We start from the raw sequence: 20696 nt of genomic DNA on the forward strand, positions 1-20696 counted from the left end.
TTGGACGAGAGTACCGCCTGAGAATATGAAAAAGTGTTGTAGGCTTGGGAATAGAAGACAGCCAGAGGACGGGAGTAAAGCAGTGGATTTTGGAATCTCTCTGCGGTGGAGCTTTGATTGTCATTTCAAATGATTGGTGGGTTTTCTCCGGACACTCTGGTGTTTCTCCGAGCCAAAACACCCATTCGTAGAAATTGGCCAAACATCCCGATGTGGCAGGACTCTTCCTCGAAAAACTAATCTTGAGGCTGAGTAAGGCTCTCGAGTAAATAAATTGAATCATTAGCTCCACAGAATTGTGTTGCAACGTAGTGGCCTCCAGTAAGAGGTCATTGTATTGTTTGAGTTGTACTGATACTGTCACCATGCTAAAGAGAAGACTGTTCCTTGCCATAGCAATGAGGAATTTCCATCAGAGCCTTAGAAGCAACAGTCGAGACGAGCACCAGATTTTGGGGCGTAGTTTTTCACTTCAGTTGTCGTGGAGTGGCTGTGACACCGGCGCGGCTAAATTGGCCACCCCAACCAAATGCAATTGTGGGAAATTTAATTTTACAAAATTGTGCTTCAAATCAGATCTCACAACCAGCTGCTGTTCCCGAGCGAATCCAGGGCCCCCCTCTCTCCTCAACAGGTGACACCATCCCCGTGTGGCTACAGGGCCAGAGAGGCCATGCGATGGGAGAATCTACACTGGGTTTAAGTCTCGGACAAGTCGAGGATGATGGCGATGGCGCCGATGATACTGCCACTGTGCTGCTGCTGATTATGACGGTGCTGATTATACTGTTGCTGCTGCTTATGATGATGGTCACACTCTTCCTACCGTTGATAAAGCTGATGATGAAGATTGTGTTAACGTGATAATGACAATGATGATAAAGGTGGTGACCATGATAATGACGGCATATATGCTGCTGTTTATGATGACATCAAACACTGATTATATTGCTACTGCTACTCATGACAATGATGATGATAGTGCTGTGACTGGTCATTATAATTTCAATGATCATATGATGATGATGTTATCAGTGATGGTGACAACAATGCTTGCTGAGGCTGATTATGATGCTGCTGCACCTGCTTAATAATAATGGCAACATGATGCTAATGATGATGACGATGGTAACAACAATGCTCCTTGATGCTGATAATGATGCTGCTGCTGTTGCTTCTGCTTGATGATCATAATGACAACGCCGATGCTGCTGCTGACCGCTGGGCAGGGTGCTCGCCGTCGCGTTGCCCTGACCCAGGTCGGGTCGGTACGGGTGGAAGGCGGACGCCGCCCACGCATCGGATGGGGGGGTCAGTGGGGACGTGGTCTCCACGAAGCTCCGCCTCTGGGGTGCCGGGCTCTCATCAGACGCTCCCATCCCAGGCTCCTCGTACACCGCGATCAGCTGACACAGCAGAAGAAAAAAAAACAGGAGGGGGGGGGGGCAGGGGGGGTTGGGGTACAAAATGACATCTCCGCCAATGTCTCTGGCGACTCACAGCCTCCTCTCTCACCACCAAGGACCAGGAGCGTCATTGGCAGGCGTCGTTTCTCCATGGAACTTGGTCATCGACCCCCGCTGCACAGTCGCAGCGGCGTTCCATCTCCGCCGTCTTCTTAAGGGACACTTAGGAGGCCGCACTTCTCTCACTTGGCTTTTAAGCGCCCCCGAGCTCAGCTCCGCGCCATAGTCGCGGTTATTTATGTCCGTGAAAAATATTGTGCGCATTGTAAATTGCGTTATGTTTTTATCAAAGCCACAGGGTTCATGCAACAACAACAACAACAAAAAAGCGCTTCCTGCAGTTTATGGGAAAGCTGGGTCAAAAGGGCAATGCATTATTGTGGCGGCTGCACTTGTAAATCTTAGCTTATGGTTTGTTAAGACTGAATACCTCCCATGAAATGGTAAGCGGCAATGAGCAATGGTGTAATGTGCATCTGGCATTCACAAATAAATTACCGTAGTTTACTAAACTTTCAAGCAAGTCCATTTAACGGAACGCATGCCTTATATATTTCTACGTCTATGACCAAGTAACCCAGAATGGCTCGTGCTTGGACAGTGCTTGGATGTGTGATCGCCAGGCACAATCGGTGTCATACGCTGCAGGGCTACATTTTAGGCTTAACAGGGTGGTGCAGAAAAAGCCAACGTTGTGCTCTACTCCTATGCTCCCGCGTCTAAGCTGCCCACCACCTTCGCCAATCCACGCCGACTAGCGTGGTGAAGTACGACAAAATGACCCCCTATGACCCAACTCGGTGTGCGGGAGCAGGGCCACATCCAGCAGTGGACTGATCAAATTGCCACACATGTAAATAAAACGTCACTAGCCGTCAAGGTAAGGCCCACAGAAGCCACCTGGCCATAAATCGTGGCCCAACGAATTGGCTTATCATCTAGAAACGGAAAAGCAGCCAAATACTCGAAACGAACGTTGAATCTAAACTTGGAAGGGAAAAACCGGAGGACCCGGAGAAAAATACACACGACAACGGGGAGAACATGTAAACTCCAAATATAGAGTACGCGTCAGGGTTATGATCGAACCCACGACCTCCTGCATACAGGTGAGGTAGTTAACATCCCACCACCGCGGCACCCCTAAAACCAACCCTTTAGTGATCTTGATGCTGCTGCGTTGGCAGTGGTGCAAAAGGATAATTAAGAAAAAAACTCAGCACATTCGTCAATAACACTGCTGCCTGAAAATAAAAAAAACATGTACAACAGGCGACGTTTCAGAAAATGGCCCTTCTTCATGGGGCAAAGAAAGGCCGCTCCTGACTGATATCGTGCGGTCTGTGCTGCCACCTTGTGGTGAAACACTGCAGGTGACCACTGCAATGCAAACGTAGAGCTTCCTGGAAGCGCCAATGTTCCCCATCACACGAGCACTGGGTGACACCTGCTGGTACCATCGCACGCACACAGTCCAGGTCTGTAGAATGTTCTTATTTTTTGCGTACGGCTGCTCATGTAGATGCACAGCAACAGCTACAATTTCACATTCTGGTGGTCAAGCCAGACAATCGCGTCGGGAGCAGCGGGAGTTTATCGCTGTGATGTCTCCTTCATATTTGTGTCAAGAGGATCGCGTCGTTTGGGGCCGTCCATAAATGACGTCACGCGATTTTTGACCCCCCCCAGTCACACGGCGTCACAAAAAGTCAGACCACCCCCCCCCCCTCAAACTATTGTCATTGTAGTGCGTATTTAATGTGGCGCTGCACTCTGATGTTGTAGAACACATTTATTATAAAGTCTATTTCATTAAGTAGAACGTGTTGTCTATATTTATTTAAAGTTGCGCATTTTGATGTGACGTCATATTTCTCCACCCCCCCCCCCCCCCATCGTCACGCATCGTCACAAATGTCTGACCCCCCCCCTCCCCCCCTAGGTGCGTGACGTCATTTATGGACGGCCCCTTATACGTTGTACGGTCTCTGTTCTGGTTGACCACAGTCGCACACACTACTGGAGAATTTTTTATTATTTTAACATTATCCGCATCTGCCATGCTTTGTGTTGATGCGGTGCATCTACAATGATTTGCCACCATTGTACCTCAATTAATTGTCACGATTCTGCGTTGTGATTCGATGTTAAAAATCGATTCCTCTCCTCCTCCAAAAGTTTAGAACTCCCTCCCCATCCTGCCATCCGTGCTTTTCACTCCCGGCCCAAATTAAGAGTCCAAGGCTCAAGAGCGTCCGATTCTTTCTGCCTATGAAGGGGAATCAATTGTTGTTTTTATGCAGGAGTACACGGACGACGAAGCGCAAGGAGCAACTTTATTGAAGGCACAATGACTATATATAGACCCGAACTTGGTTATTAATTTTGTAGCTCGTCCCTTCACTCAAACGTCCCTGCTCCTCGTGCTCTTCCCTTTAATCCTCTTCGAGCCCCCTCTCTCTCGAACTTTCCTGTCCTCGTTTTTTTCTCCTTCAGCCCAATCCTCATGCTTCTTCCCTAACGGATCCTCTATTTTCGTTCAAACCCCTTTTTCCTCCAATGTCTTTAAAAGCCTACCTCCCCGGCCAATCCCTGTGGAGGTCTCTTTTGGTTAGTTAGATACCTTGGTTATTTTCTAACTAGCCATTAGGTTGCACATTGGCTTGGGGTCATTTTCGGTCATGACACAAGCACAAATATAATTACTCTTTGGTTCTATTCGGTAAAGTCACGTAGGTAAAACAAATTAAAATAAATTGAAATAAAATAAAAGAAACAATTAAAACGACGTTTCGGAGGCAAAGCAAGCTTCCGTCTTCAGGTGGGACCAGTCACAGCAACCTGTATTTAAGCTCGAGGTTTCCAGAACCTCACCACTTGGTGCAGCGACTTTGCTGTGACTGGTCCCACCTGAAGACGGAAGCTTGCTTCGCCTCCGAAACGTCGTGTTTTAATTGTTTATTTTATTTCAATTTATTTTAATTTGTTTTACCTACGTGACTTTACCGAATAGAACCAAAGAGTATGAATCCTTGCAGTCACGAAAGCTTCAAATCTAGAACAAATATAATTGACAAAAAAGACTAACCACTGCTATATAAGAGGTATTTTCTTTTTAAAATACCGTACACAGGAAAGCCTCACTGAATCTCAACACTTTTTGACGAGGTGTGGATTTGACCAAATGTATGAATACGTTTGCCGAGCAAAGCTCTGCAAAGATGGATTCAAGAATCCAGAGCAGTACCTGCCATCATCGCCTGGTCGCCCCATGGCGCGATCACATAGCAGGTTGCGCCGTTCGGGAGGTCTTTCATACAATCGCTCTCCAAGGGCCCACTGCCTGAAGCATTTGCCGAGATGACGCCGTTTGAAGTTATGTTTAAAGGTCACGTGATACCACGTAACAAAGTGGGCCACTGCGAGAAGGTTGCCGTCTCTCAACCGCAGCAGAACCTGTCCGCATCTCCCTTCGAATGGGGAAATTGAAGGCGAGCCACAAGTGGCGCGATTGTGGCCATGCAACCCAAAACTACGGACCATATAGTAGCCCACTGTAATCGGCGCACATTCAGCAGAGTAGGAAAAGCAAAAGCCGCACAAACTCTCTCCCTGAAGCCCTCTTGTCGGAGCGAGAAAACCTCAATATTGGTATTTAGCTCGCAAACACATTGCCGTATGCAGGAATAGAACACAGCAACCGCGGCGCTGTGCATACCTTCCTATTATAATACCTTCCTATTATAATACCTTCCTATTATAATACCTTCCTATTATAATACCTTCCTATTATAATACCTTCCTATTATAATACCTTCCTATTATAACACCTTCCTATTATAATACCTTCCTATTATAATACCTTCCTATTATAATACCTTCCTATTATAATACCTTCCTATTATAATACCTTCCTATTATAATACCTTCCAATTATAATACCTTCCAATTATAATACATTTATATTATAGTACCTTTCTATTATAGTACCTTTCTATTATAGTACCTTTCTATTATAGTACCTTTCTATTATAGTACCTTTCTATTATAATACCTTTCTATTATAATACCTTCCTATTATAATACCTTCCTATTATAAGACCTTCCTATTATAATACCTTTATATTATAATACCTTTCTATTATAATACCTTTCTATTATAATACCTTTCTATTATAATACCGTTCTATTATACTACCTTTCTATTATAATACCTTTCTATTATAATACCTTTCTATTATAATACCTTTCTATCATAAGACCGAGTTATGACTAAGACGGTGGATTTCTTTTTATGTTTTTACCCGCACGTCTAATGTAGCCATCGTGAAAATTATAACCATTTCTGACACGCCTCATAGCCTGGGCAGGCAAGAAAAAAGGGTCTGCCACAGGCCAAAATGCCGGACGTTCAAACTGGCCATTGTCTCCGTGGGGATGAGGCGTGCAGCAGGGTGTTGGTTTTGGCACGACGAGGGGGTGGTTGGGGAGACGAGAAACGGTTGTAGGAGACACCCAGGTGTTTGGGTGGCGCCAAGGGAAGAAGGCGCTGGCCTCCGGTTGGGTGCAGGGGAAGGGGTGTGGGGCTCCTCATTAATTCAGGATTCAAATATGTGAAGTAACATTTTTTTTCGTCATCATCAGACGTGGTGTTTGTGTAGTTTCATTTGATATCCATTTGTGTTTGCTGGGATCTGATTGATATGGGGCATCATCGGACAAAAACGTTAATAAATCGAGCTTGTTAACTTTTGGTTGGTTGGTCTATTAATTATCCATATATTCAGTTCAATATAATCGTTGTGAATAATTGATATATGTGTGTGTGTGAAAGGAGGCTATAATGGGTCTGCAATTCCTAAAAACGGTTTTGTCTCCCTTGACGCATCGAGCAAATACGTCCATTGGGTAGGGAGTGAGATTTCGGGACAGAAGGCAGGGTGGGGTATTGTGGGTAGGTTTGGAGCTACGTGGGCAGATTCGGTACCCTTAGAATCTGGGTGGAAGTGCAAGGAAAATTTTATGCACAAATACATTCACGTTTACAACTAGAAATAAATGATAAGGTTGAGTTTTATTTAACTAAGAAGAATTGCTTAAACTACATGAACCAAATGAATAAACTTCGCTGTCAACCGCTGCCGTACACACCGGGCAATAGCCAAAGCATACGTTAGTAGCGCTGTAAGCAATGGAAACACGGAGGGGAGGGGGGAAAAAGAAAAATAAATAAACCAAATTTACAACAGAGAAACAAAAACTCGTCGTAAAACAACAACCCAATGAATCAAATAAAAGAAAGGAAAACCTCTTTCATTGTATTACCTGGCTTGGTGCCCCCCCCCCCCCCCCCAATTGGATTGCGAGAGATTTATACAGCGTTGGGAGGCTGGAAATTGTTTCGCCGTATTTTTAGTTTCACGCATTTCGCCCATCACTCCGGGGGGGCGGGCGGAGGGGGGGGAACGCGACACGACTACAAATGCTCCGACTGCTTCTGCGCGAGCCGCCGTTCACCAGGCCCCGCTGGCGACGCCACGGTTGGTGCCCGGTGGCAGGAAGCGAACCGCCTGGCAGGCGCCCCCCCCCCGCCCCCCCCGGTCCACGTGCGGGCCCCTCCACCTCGCTCCGGCAAATAAAGCGAGCCTCTCCCACGGCAAAGGCGGCCAACAGCCCTGTTTGCCCCCCAAGGTCAAAAGTCGCAAACAGACCAAAAAAAAAGACCATCCTTGGTGAAATTAAAGGGAGCCTCTCGACTGCAACATATCGAGATGATCGATTCGTCCATCCCGGGACGCATGTGTCGGTCTACCTGAGGACAGCAACCTTGGAAAACACATCTAACAAAGCTATATGCAAATCGAGCTACATTTTTTTATTTCATTGATTGATTAAAGTAAAAAAAAATCAAATCGACAGATTCCAGGCGTCATTTCTCATCGAAAATATTTTGGGTCGCTGTTAAGACTGGAGGTGATGGCACGCAACTGATTTGAAGCCACAGCCATAGCGATAGGTATACTGGATGCGGTGGAGTGCCAGGTCCAAGAAATATTTCAAGAGCGGGATTGAACGGGATTGACGTTGATGACGTTGTCATCGTCACAACGTTGCCCTGGGTGTGCACAGAGGGAAGTTTCCTGCATTTTGGAGGCCAGATGCCGGGCGTTCGCTATTTTAAAATGGCTGTAGATTTAACAAAAAATGTAAGCAATGGATGTTCTAAGTGCAAAATGCGATATCCGGTTATAAGTCAGACAATCTCACTGCCAACCATCTCTTTAAGCTCTGCAGAACGGCCACTGCCAGAAATGTCAGCCGATTATATATTATTCTATTGTAAGGCAGCGTTAATAGCAAACGTGATCTGTTTTTTGTTGTTTGTGCTCACACACCACTGCCCAAGCCATCCTTTAACCGTTTGTTTTCTACCTCAGCCATGACTTGTTTGTGGCTCAACAAGTTGTGCCCTTAAAAGGTGTCCGCTTACTATGAATAATTATGCTTTAAGTCAAGATTTAATAATTATGCCATTTATTTATCAACCAAAGGCTTGAGGTATTTTTTTAGAAGGGTCACACATTGGGATGTTTAACCAATTGGCATATTAAAGAAAACCACGTAGAAAACGGAATTCTGGTCTAGAAAACAGCAGAAATCGATGCACCAAACCTACTGCTGGCGAATATTGCCTTTGAGGATTGCCCAAATATCATCCTCCCGTTCCACGTGTCTAGAGGCGGCACCACCTCACCGGCCACCAGCTGCTTGGGGGCGTCACTCACACCGTGTCTAATTTATACGACTACCGCTGGGCTAAAGGCGAGCACCGCACCACATCACTGGACCTACAGACGGCGCAATAACGAAGGGGGGGTAGGGGGCTGGAGAGTGGATTCTCGGCGGCGCCTCCCCACAGCCACGCTGAGCCACGTGCCGTGCACCGAACAGGAAACGATCGTGGAAACGTTGGCTCTGGCCCCAAACTTTTTCGGCTCCCGAATTGCCGTGTTATTCTATGAGAAAATTTCGGCGCGGTCAGCAGCCAACGGAAATAAAGTTACAGCCGAGGGGTTACGGAGGCCGGGTTTCACGTCTGGTGGAGCGGCGAGAAAGAGAAAGAGAGAGAGAGAGAGGAGGCTTTCATAAAAATTTTGAAGCGTAAAAATGTTTCCCCGTCTGTCTCGCAAACACACCGGAGTGAACACGCGCACTGCTTTGGTTGCGGAGGTGTGGATTTCAGCTGGCGTGGGCAGGCGGGCGGGCGTCTGTACGAGGCAGCGAAGTCACAGCACAATAACCCCGTTTAGAAATCGTGGACGTCAAGAAGTGCCGCGCTAGCACCGCTGGGCGACCCTGGATTTGAAATCTGGGGTACTCAGCCACACCACGATTTGATGGTCTCAGCCCAGTTACTTAAGACACACACACCGCACAAAAATCTGCTTCTGCACTTAATTAGCGAGATTTACAGTTCTTTCCTTGTATTATTAATTTCAGAAAATGAAAGGGCAAAATTCAGAAAATGAACCCTACACTCACACACACATGCTATTTGTTCGTGTCACTTCTTTATTAGTGATTAAACACACACGCACGCGCCCATACCTGCTTATTTATATTTTTGGTCGTATCATATTTCACTGAAAGAGCAAAAAATGCTTCTTCTTCTCATCCCCCCAACCCCACACACACACACACGCGCACTTAGCTCCATCGACAAAGACTGCAAGGCTGGAAAAGCCAGTTATTCCAAAACTGCTATGCTCGGGTGAAGCACGCAAAAACTATGAAGGTTTTCTGTTTCTAAAAAAACGATCAAGGGAGGGGGCATTTATCGTTTCTAACTCATCGGAAGAAATTTTTTTTCCACCGGGATATTTCCGACTGCAACGGGACGCCGCCGTGGTTGCAACGGTCAGTGGCACTGGGCTGGGCGCAATCCAGGGGTCGCCGGTTTTTAATGCGTTCTCCCAGTGCAGCACTTGAAACAACGGGGGGGACGTGATGCCCACCACCTTTCCCCCACCCCCCCCCCTCGCACTCCCCTCAACGCCTCACCCTTCCTGCACCCGCCCAAGCAGTGCAAATGGTGTTCACCGGCGTCAGTCGATCGGCTGGTAGAGTGCAGTGGGGTAAAAGGTGTGGGATACTCCCAACTGGAAGAGCAGGTCAAAATACACACTAGTGGGGGGCGGCGGGGGCAGGGGGGCTCGGGGCTCTCCAGAGCTCCCTCTAGCCGAGGTCCTTTCGCCAGCGGCGGCACGGGAAAGCAACACGCAGGGATTGCCGCCTTCACCTTCACTTTTGATTGGCGAATTGTTCTTTTTTTTTTTCTCCTCGGCATGTGTCCCACTCTCGTGCGAGCTTTGACCAAGGTTTAGAACCAGGGGGTTGTGCTGCTTGCGAGTGTCGTGCAAAAGAAGTTCACCGCACCTCGAACCGCGGACACGCGGGCCGAGCTTTTGTCCTCCCAAACCACACTCGAGTGCAGGAATTTGGCCGTTTGAAAGGCCACACCGCTCCGTGTGGGGGGCAGATTTAACGGCGATCCCACAAACATCCGAGTTACGTCACCGACAGAGGAAATCCCTGCGAAAACTAAAAGGAATTGCTCCGTTAAAAGCTGCCGTGGGGGGGGGGGGGGGGGGCAAACTGACCTGGTCACTTTCTTGAAACGTTAGCTTTTAAACTTACGAGGGTCATTCTAGGTAAACCGGCACGTTTATGTATTTTTTCAAATATAACTTTGGAAGTCGAAGCGAAGTGATTGAACTGACACTATTTTTCAAAGCACTCTCCTGCATTTGTTGCGATGGTATAGCGATGCATTCACTTCCACAAGCGTGACATTAGGACATGCACACAACCGATAACCTTTCCAGGATATCTTCTTTCACATCTATATCATCACCGTGTCCCTGTTTGAGTGGTAAAATTTTACCACTCGTACAAACCTGACATGGCTCTGACGTTATCCTTCGCCAGGTTTGAAGTTTCCAATCGGCAGAATCTTTGTTGCTGCACGATGTATGGTCACGACCGGGGGGGGGGGGGGGGGGGGGGTGACGTGGCCCTGCTGAGGCCTCCCCAAGGCCGACTCGCGAACCAGAGCGGGGGGGGGGGGGGTGCACGTGGGGCGGCCGTTACCTTGTCCTTGTCATCGCAGATGTCACAGAGGCGGTCGTCGGAGTCGAGGATCCCGCCGTCGGCGTGCTGCAGGTACTGCACCAGCACGGGGTGGCTCGCGTCCTGCGCCATCGGGGGGGGGGGGGGGGGCGGGAACGGAGGAAATCCCGTCACGATGACGCCTCGGCGCAACCTCAACAACAATACCGCGAGCAAAGTTAAATAGCGGCGACAGAGGCCACAATAGTCCGGCGGGCGACGTTGCGGTGTATGCATTGCATGTTGAACTTATTCTTTCGCACCGTACGTAGCCAACGGTGCTAATCGGAGGTGCGGGGGTGGGGAAGGACAACAAAGAGAACACAAAAAGCAGCGATACCAAAAATCGGCAACACTGCGACACTGCGACAAGCAACTCGTTCAGGACGACAATACCCCAAACACCAACCACCTCCACAACAACACAACAATAACAACAACAACAACACACAATAACTAACACCACAGCACAGCGACGACAAGCACAGCCGTGTCACGAGCTTTCAGTCGAAACAGAGACAAAGGCAACTTTGTCACGATTGCCGCGACGTTGGGAAAACCGCGGACACCACGATGCAGCGACATCTGCAATGTTAGCTGCGGCGGGGATTTGAACTCGGGTCGCCGGGTTCACACGCACTACAAAGGTTGATTCGCTTGCCCTCTGAGCGCCTCCGATGAGCACGCTCGGGTGCATACGGTCCCGAAAGAAGTTCAACATACATACATTTGAGTTGTCAAGAGTCGTCTCCGCTCCCTTTCCATCACCACCTTGAATCAACTGAGCAGATATCCCATCATAATATCGAAAATAAAAAAATCATATTATTTTCGACTGCATAATAAAGACGGGAGAGAGATTTTTTTTCCCCCCACCTGTGCGTTTTTTTTTTTAATACGGACGGCAAAAGTGCGGGACACTATCGCTCACGAAACAGAATATACCATACTCGCAAACATGCAAGCGCAAATTAGATCCAGTTACACTTCACCTAACACCGCTCCCTTCCAACCATTACCGGTTACCACTCGGGCCCTTCACTTACAAATGTTCCCCATTACCCGGCCACAGAAGCATCCTTCCACCCCCCCCAACCCCCTCGTTGCCACGCGGCCACCACCAAGAGGGCCGTATATTATTTTGCTTGTGTTTTTTTCTCTGCCCCCCCCCCCCGTTCCCTTTATACATTTTTTTCGGGCGAGCAGGCTTTTCATCACCACTGCCTTTTGTCTCGGCAGTAAAAAAAAACAGCGTCGCTCCGCCCGCATGCCCAGAAGGTCACGTATTTTTGTCGGGCAGTGCACAGCAACAATCCTGTCTGAGGGCCGTGAGGTGGCTTCTCGTGGAAGCAAACCTAGAACTATTTAAAACTATAATTCTATTTGTTTTACTGGGTAAGGCCTCACGGGGCTACATAGAGCTCTTTTTTTCAGAAGCGACCTGGCTATCACAAATGATAGCCCAACGAAGTTGCTCGTCGTGTGGAAATTTATAGCAGCCAAATACTCCAATCGCGCGTCGATTCTAAATCTGGAGGGGAAAATCCGGGGACCCAGGAGAAAAATCCACGTAACCACGGGGAAAACTTGCAAAGTCCAAATATACAGCAGGCGTCAGGGTCGGGACCGAAACCACGACCTCCTGCATACCAGGCGAGGTAGTTAACATCTCACCACCGTGGCACCACCCATTCGATTGGGCCACCCTCTCACGGTCCCATCGCCGAATTTTATCGTCATTGTTGTCGGGTGTTGTTATTTTTCACCTGGGCGAGGGTAAAGAATGCTGGCAACAGCAGCATAATGGTGGGCAGCACACTGCAACTTGCATTCCAGAGGCTGCGTGTTCAAATCTCCTGGCGTGGCGGTTTAAACAATGGACAAGTTTCTTTTTAATGCCCGCCCCCCCACCTCTGTTCACCCGAGAGAATAAATGGGCACACCAGTCAGTCAATCGGCAGGTTGTGTGCGGTGGGGTACAATCTGGGTACTTCCCAACTCTTTAAATACATCGGGTCAGCGTTGAAGTGTAGGCTAAAATACCCTCTGAAGGCGATCTTTAGAGCGCCGTGAAATTGAGACCCCATCTGCTAGCAGACAAATAATTTCAGGGCTGCACTTTAACCTTTTTTATCAGGCCATGCCACGATTTCAGACGTACATATCAGTCACTCAAGCGATGTGGACTGGCCTATTTCCTCACTTAATATTTAACAGGTCATTAGTAGACTCGAATAGGCACATGACAATTATCCACAGCCACAGTGAGGTGTATACTGGGTGTGGTGTGCCGGATGCGTGAATACTTTCTGGATCACTGACCCGGCCGGACACAACCGGTTGGATGTGGGTAATCATGAGTACAATCAAGAAGTGGCTATGACTTGAATGTAGTATGTAAACCTATTGGGACTGGAATCCAGAATTGTCTACCTTTGCACTATAAACCGAGTGACCGGTGTTCGATTCCCAGCCAAGACTAACATCAGTGGGGAGCGACATCCGAATAGGTCTTGGGCCTCACCCTGCATCAATAAGCACTGAGCCGAGTGGTGAAGTATGGTCACACAGCCCCCGTGACCCACACAGTATGGGGGAGACCTTCATCAAGCAGTGGACTATGAACGTTATATACATTTAATATTTACGAACTTCTACAACTACTGTTGAGGCCCCTATACTGACCCCAGGAAGACGACGGTGGTGATGATGATGATAACAAGAGGGCTGACTTAACCGTCGCCAGGGGTTGAATTCCCCATCATGACTGCAAGACCCGCGGCTCTACCAAAAAAGTGAGCCATGTCCTGGTTTCCCAGATAAGGGAGCTGTACATTTCTCCCACTTAGAGGATGCTCTATCACTCGATGGGGGGGGGGGGGGGGGGGGAGAGACGGGTAGGGGGGGGGGGTGTCTCCCTGGCTTCAACGACCGGCTGGAAAAAAGTGGCTCTGGAATCCTCTTAAAAAGCAAACCGTGTCCGTCGTCCCACTTTCATCCACGACTCCCGTCGCTCCTGGCGTCGCCCCCCCCGCCCGCCCAGCCGTGTGAATCATTTATAAGCGGCACGGCGGGAAGGAGCACTGTAAAAAATCACCTGACACCGAGGTGTGCACAGTAGCGACAACAGCAACCGACTTAGCACCCGCATGAAACATATGCAGGCATGTTGGCAGGGCTTTCGAGATATGATGCGAATCCGGAACCATGCATTTTTCGTGATGCATAGCGATGGGGGGGGGGGGGGGGCACGAGCGATGGGGGGGGGGGGGGGGAGAGGTTTCAACCTCCGTGGATTTGGATCGCAAACCGCAACGACGCTAAAGCCGATTTGAGTCGTGATAAATGGATGCCTAAAAACTCAACTATACACTAGACAATTTTTTTTTATTTACGAGATAAGACCCACCGAGCTATTTAGATATTTTTTTCTGTTGGGACCAGGCCACAAATGATAGCTCAACGGCGTGGCTTATCGCGTGGAAATTTCTAACAGCCAAATACTCGAAACGTGATGTTGATTCTAAATGTGGAGGGAAAAACTGGAGGACCCGGAGAAAAATCCACGCCACCACGGGGAGAACGTGCAAACTCCCGAATATACAGCAGCAGGCATCGGGGTCACCAGGCGAGGCTCTCGTGACGCAAAAATTGGCCAAGGTGCAAATCTTTCTCGTACCAACGCTGGCCAGACCACTCCAGTTTTTTTTTACATTTGACGGTAAGACATTACAGTCATTTCCAACATTGTAGTCTATAAACACCAGTTATATTACTGGCCAAATTGTTTCGATCGAGACCAAACTTCCGATATCTCGCGTGTAGCATCGTTAATTATGCGTGCAGCGATTCTGTTTAATTTGAATTCATTTTGATTTGTTGCACGAATGATCCCGACTGGCCAGTTTTCTCAGCTATTTTACAAGAGAATGAGGAGTATCCTTCAGCAATATTGTACAACCCAGACGAGGATTTAACCTACAGTTGGTTTGTACTGCAATCGGAACTAGTGACAATGGCGAGTTGAATCTCGCACCACTTATCTCAGCCAGTCACAAATCTTTCAGTAGCCAACGCTCGCCAGGTTTTTTTTTTTAATCTGCATTGTAGGGCGAGACATTACAGACTTAAACGCTGTAAACAACGACGAACAAAAGTCACATTTGTAAGCCAACATGGTTTACCATTTATAACAAGATCTATCATTTCAATATCTTGTGTGCATGGTCGTGTTTTACGCAACGGAGCATCAACACTTCTCAGGCCTTTTGTATCATTGTGGACACAAACCACACGGGTACACGCTTACGCAAATACAAAGATCCTCCGTATTGCCTTAACAAACCGTCAGGGCTTGTCCTGTGAAGCGAGCACCTGTGAATCCCGGCACGTCACACGAGGGGGTATGGTGCAACTCACACCCTTTCGTCTCCCCAGGGCTGATGTTTACACACTGCACCAAGGAATCATTTTAATTTAAGGGTGATTTGACTTAGGTGAGGTCCAAGCCCGGGACCTGTTCAGAAATTTTCCACCCGGTGACTCAGGTCACCAGGTTCACAAACCGGGCACTACGGCGGCCTCGTCACCAGTGACCGCACAGTTGCTTCCGTCATATTAAATAAAATCTGGCTACTATATTCCAGCTTGATGAATGAACACTGTGGATTTGACTGCCATGTAATGAAGGTATTTTGACCTGTAGCAGGGCTACTGAGCGGATATAAAAATGTCACTGATAGAGCTTTCAGAAGAAGTTCTGAGAAATCTGCTTGGGCTTTTCGTTCCATCACACACTGCCGTCCCCGCAAGGGTTTTAAAACTGACATTTATCCTCATGACACGAAGACGAGCGAGCGTAATCGAAAACAGAAAATTCGAAAGCTGAAATTGTTTTACTACAATAGGTTAGAGAAAATGTTTTTTTAAGCGATCTACTCATGCATGGGGGGGGAGGGGGGGGCACTGATCGCTTGAATTTGCTCTAGATCTGAAATTATTCGATGTACAGTATACGTAAACATATGCGTAATGTTTCGTTGGAAAAATTGAGTCACCAACATTGCAAACGGTGGTCTGGTCTCGCAATGTCTTTGCCTTCTCTCTCTCTCTCATCTGAAGTCTGGTCTATCACACAACCGGTTGGCTTCTTATGTAAGTGTTTGCATCTTACGAGGCGGTGTTTGTCAACTGACAAAGAGGTAAATATTATCAGTCAACCCACCCCAGCTACAGCAAAGGTAAACAAACATTGCACAAGCGGAACTCCATTCGGTCTCTCGACATATAAATAACTACATATTTTCGTCCATCGCTCTATTTATTGGCCGATTATTACCAATGTTATCAAGAAGCATTTGTTTAAGCAATCAAACTCTGGACAAGTTCAGACCTTCTAGGTCACAATCAGCAGGGTCAGGCTGGGTCAAACAAATCCGGCAGGATCCGTCATGACATATTAGAGTGGGGGGGGGGGGCCCACCCGGGGTGTCCCACCCCACCCAGGGGGGCCCACCCACCCCACCCAGGGGGGCCCACCCACCCACCCAGGGGCCCACCCACCCCCACCCACCCCCACCCACCCCCACCCACCCATTAAACGCATAAAAAAGGTACGAATCTGGATACGGCTCAAGGCCTTCTTCTTCATTGCGTGTGGCGTCCTCTCGGAATCATTGGAAATTACAAAAAGAGCACGTTGCCCGGAGCGGCTGTTTCTTTAGCGGCGAGGTCTTGTCGGTCGGCACGGTCAACGACAACTCTGTTGCCAGCCAAAGCATTTCCTCTCTCTGTTTTAAGTAGCTCAGCGAGCAAAAAAACCGGGAGAACTGCCTGACAATACATCATTGTCATGCCACCCCCCTACCCTCACCCCGCAGCTCGCGACGCTGCCAGTGACGTTCAAGGCCACCTCGACGCTATTCAAGCAAGCCGGGGGGGGGGGGGTCGCACGGATCGCAGCACCACAGTGGCGGGCGGCGCGCATTTAAACAAACAAAGACAAAGACCCCCCGTATAGCCTTTAACGGACTGTTGGGGCAAGTGCTGTTAGCGAGCACCGATTAAGGCCGGAACTGCGCACGAGGGGATGGGTGGCCAGCACCACGCCTGGCGATGTTTACACACCGCACCAGGTACTAATTTGAGGTCGAGTCGACCTAAGGGAGGCTCATGACCGGTGCAGGTGGTTGGCCGCGAGCGGAAATCGAACCCGGGTCGCCGGGCTTCGTAGCGCAGCGCGCTAACCGTTGCGCCACCGCTCGCCAAACACGCACACACACACGGTGCCACAGACGCTAGTGTGTTATGCTAAGTTGGGTTTAACCGTATGGGTAGTAATAGGAGAATAATTTTCACGTAAATGCGTGTAAAGTTTGTGTCTTCCCGCCTCTCTCTGTCAATCCACCGCTGGATGAGGGGGCTCCCCATTCCGTGCGCCTCCTGGGCACTTGTTTCACGGCAGGGTTCTTCGGCAGGCCGCTCTGCGGCGAACGCGAGGCGCAGAGTCAGAATCTTTATTTACACTGGAGGAATCCGATGAGCTGTAAAGCTCTTATTCACAGTCGTCCACAGATAAGTCGTGGAAGCAAGGGTGCATTTTGACGTTTTAGCTTTGCCGTCTGCTGACCACCGCTCAGCACAGCAGCTGCAGTCGCCTAGAACGTGGGTCGGCAACTTGCGGCTCATTAAAGACTGCGTCCTCGTGACGTTATTTATGAAGGACCACCGTCTCGTATATGCGTGCATTGCGGCTCTTTAAATATTGGGATTTTTCACCAAATTCGAATAAAATGGCTCTTTATGTTGTTTTCGTTTCCGAACCCTGCCCTATAGCAACCCGGCAGGCATGGCGGTCCTCCCATCCAAGAACTATGTGGGCTCAAACCCGCTCACTTATCTTTTTCTTCCGACGAGATTGGGCGCATTCCGGAGAGATTAGGTCAAAGGCAATTATGTGATAAAGACGTGAGGAAAGAATCCAGAAAATCATTTTTCAGATTTGAGGAACACGTTGCTGTGTCTGCTTCGTGAATTGCACAACCGAGCTGAACTGCATTGTAGTTGCATCATCGGACAGCGATTGACTACCCGCATAGCAGTATGCCTGAAGAAGAGAGTTGTCAATCAATACACACTGCCAGCTCTTGCGCGTGGATCGGAAACATGGGCGCTGACAAAGAAATTGGAACAAAAGCTGATATGCACAACAAAGAAGCGTGGGGAGAGAGAGAGAGGAGGTGCACACTTTGAATGACAGAGGGGAACAGATGGATCGGAGAACGAATGCGAATCAGAGACACCCCACTGACTGCTGAGCAGAGCACAGTCGGTTGGGCAAGACAGAACGCACCGCTGCGAGTGGAATGGCAGCCAAAGGAGGGAACGCGCCCGAGAAAGGACGTCCACCGCGGAGATGGAGCGCCCGAGAGAGGCTCGCGTGTCCGGAGTGAGACGCTCGCGTGTCCGGGGTGAGACGCATAGCGGCATCGCACGACCGCGAGGAATGGCAACCCTCTTCTTCTGTCGTGCGGCGCGTTGCAGAGGGCACGCGACAGATTTTTTTGCAGAGGCAACAAATGTTGCAAATGGACATCTAAGATTCTTGAACAGTTCAGGGGCCCTTTTTGGTTGCAAGTTGATGAATCGGTCAATGACCACGGGATGGCAGAGGAATGGCAACGGCATGGGGCAATGGATAGCCAATGGTTGCTGCTGCTGATGGCGACGACGGCGACGATCGTCATCGTTTTTAATTATACGCACGATGGCTCAAAAGGCGCTCAAACGAAATGCCACGCGCACGCAGCTGTTGCCGCCCGATACCGCGCACGCAGCTCGGGTTCAGCTGCGGCGCCCCCCGGTCAGTGGAACGACTCCTAGCGGGGACCGGCGTGCAAACTCAGCGGGGGTCTCTCTCTCACGGCGGCGGCGGCTCGGGGACACACACACGGCCCGGGTCTTGCGCGCTCCGACGCACGTTCGCCGAACAAATAAAAAAAACGCGGCTTTGAAAATAAATAAACACTGCCCCCGTTGAAAACGATTCCGCGAAGCAAGGCACCCCCCGTTTACAATTGCTGGGTCCCGCAGCCTCAATCAAGCGGCCCGTGTAGAATCGAATGATTCGAACGGCCTCATGAATTATTCCGCGGTGGTCCGCGGGATTAATTATTTAAAAGGAGCAACTCCGCCGGCTTTTGTGAGACGAGAGAGCCAACGAGGTTGGGCGCAGGCTTGGGGGTTTCGTGGCACGCAAAAAAAAGAGACAAACAAACAAAAAACACTCCTCCTGCGTTTTAAAGCGCTGCGTCTGTTGCAAAGCGATCCGCGGAACGGGAGCTGTCACAAGGGGCTGGCCACGTGGGTTGCGCGATTGCTCAGATCGCTCGTTCGCCTACTCTGCAGCGGGGAAGTCTCAGGTTCCAATCCAAAACACAGACACCCCCCCCCCAGGCCTCCACAAAGCAATACAAATCCCTCCCTCGCTTGCTGCGTCGTGTGCCAGTTTATCCTGCGGTAATTTTTTGAGGCTTAGGATGTTGCTGATAGGCCCGGTTTCACAATCTGTCATTTAAATGCGGCGACAGAAGACCGGAATGCCAGTCTTTCTGTCTAAAAATAATCCATCAGTGGCTGGGTATGTTAGTCTGTTGTTTAAAAACACCGTCAGAGACCAGTTTGTTTGTCGGAGGCCTAAAGGACCCAACAGAGATTGGATATGTCAGTCTATTGTCTAAATACTCAAAAATACACTTTATACAACAGAGAACAAGTTCAAAATAGGTGAAGTATATTTTTATTTGCTGCATAGAAGTTCAGGAGTATCATGTGCATATAATGAGTCCACTGGCGTAGCTTTGAAGACAGAGCCAAATATTAATAATTCGCATAAACAGCCGCTCTGCTAAATTATAATCAATGGTGGAATGATTGGCCACTGACGCAGAGCAGAAATTGACAAAGCCGGCATCGCTGATGCGGTAGTGACATTCGCCAGTTCGTGGCAGGGACCATGGAATTTGAAGTAGTGCAAGATCAGTCAACAGTAGCTACCATTATTATTATTACCGCTGCGTCACATTCACAGCCAAAATACTGGCATCCGTTATAAACCAACGGAAGCTTAATTATTGCCTTTTTAAGCCGCCAAACAAGACCTCCTAAGAGCGACCTCGGGCAAAAATTGTCAGGTATTAACCGCACAACAACCGCGACAATCGCGCCAGGAATGTGCTCCCCCCCCCCCCCCTTTGCTTTCGCTCGAGGCCTCCAAACGCCCCCCCCCCCCCCGCGCATGCGACCGGTCGCGTTGTCACGACGGCCTCATGGAAACGCTCCGGGCGCACAGCGGGGAAATGTGCACTGGGAGAAGTCAAGTTTGATCGTCTCGCGGGAAGCTTCGCAGACTCCGCGTCTTGCGCCCGCCGCTTTGGGATATTAAGCCGATTTCACCAGAGAGAGAGAGTCCGATTCTAAAAGGTAAGCACTGCTGCCTTTATCTCCCCACTCCTGATGCTGACAACACTGGCACACCAGTAGTTATTTGCACAAATTACATTTAAACTGTTTTGTTTGTTTACATCGCCAAAAAGTGCTTTCAAGGCAACCGGCCCAGAGGTAGTTATTTTAAGCCAAGAAAATCTAGCAGAGACCCAGGCCGGATTACGATCCTAGTCACCTGCCCCGGGTACAAAACGTTCACACCTGTGCATGCCTCATATCTCCACGTGATGCACAACATCACGATGTCGCGTCCAGCGTCTCGAGATGCGTCGGGTGTACTGCGATTGCGGCCTGTGATCAAATTACCAGGGGATCTGCCCGAGCTCATCAGTTCTTGGAAGCTAAGCAGGTCTGAGCTTGGATAGCGCTTGGAAAGGCACCCAGCTCGCACGTTAGGTCCGCCATAGGCGCCCACGTGGGGCTACATTGTGGGAAGTACTGCAACATCCATTGCTGTACTGTAATTTATATGCCCCCACGTCTGTGCTCCCCCGTCTTCACCAACCCACACCGACCAGCACGGTGAAGTATGGTCGACCAACGTCCACGGTTTATATG

The 20696-nt window shown here is 49.1% G+C and overlaps 1 protein-coding gene across 3 annotated transcripts in view; it reads right to left on the reverse strand.

Moving 5' to 3' along the window:
- Positions 1-20696, reverse strand: part of PARD3B (par-3 family cell polarity regulator beta) — a 111186-nt gene that overhangs the window by 61079 nt on the left and 29411 nt on the right. For all 3 annotated transcript variants that reach the window (XM_076071700.1, XM_032965630.2, XM_032965631.2), the window contains exons 2-3: positions 10617-10718; positions 1220-1406 (exon numbers count right to left, since the gene is read on the reverse strand). In XM_076071700.1, coding sequence (XP_075927815.1) covers positions 1220-1406; positions 10617-10718 — 289 coding nt within the window. The remainder of the gene's footprint in view (positions 1-1219; positions 1407-10616; positions 10719-20696) is intronic.

This window comes from Petromyzon marinus, chromosome 34 (assembly GCF_048934315.1).
Source record: "Petromyzon marinus isolate PM22_M1 ecotype Great Lakes invasive population chromosome 34, UKy_Petmar_22M1.pri1.0, whole genome shotgun sequence".
Taxonomy (NCBI): Eukaryota; Metazoa; Chordata; class Hyperoartia; order Petromyzontiformes; family Petromyzontidae; genus Petromyzon; species Petromyzon marinus.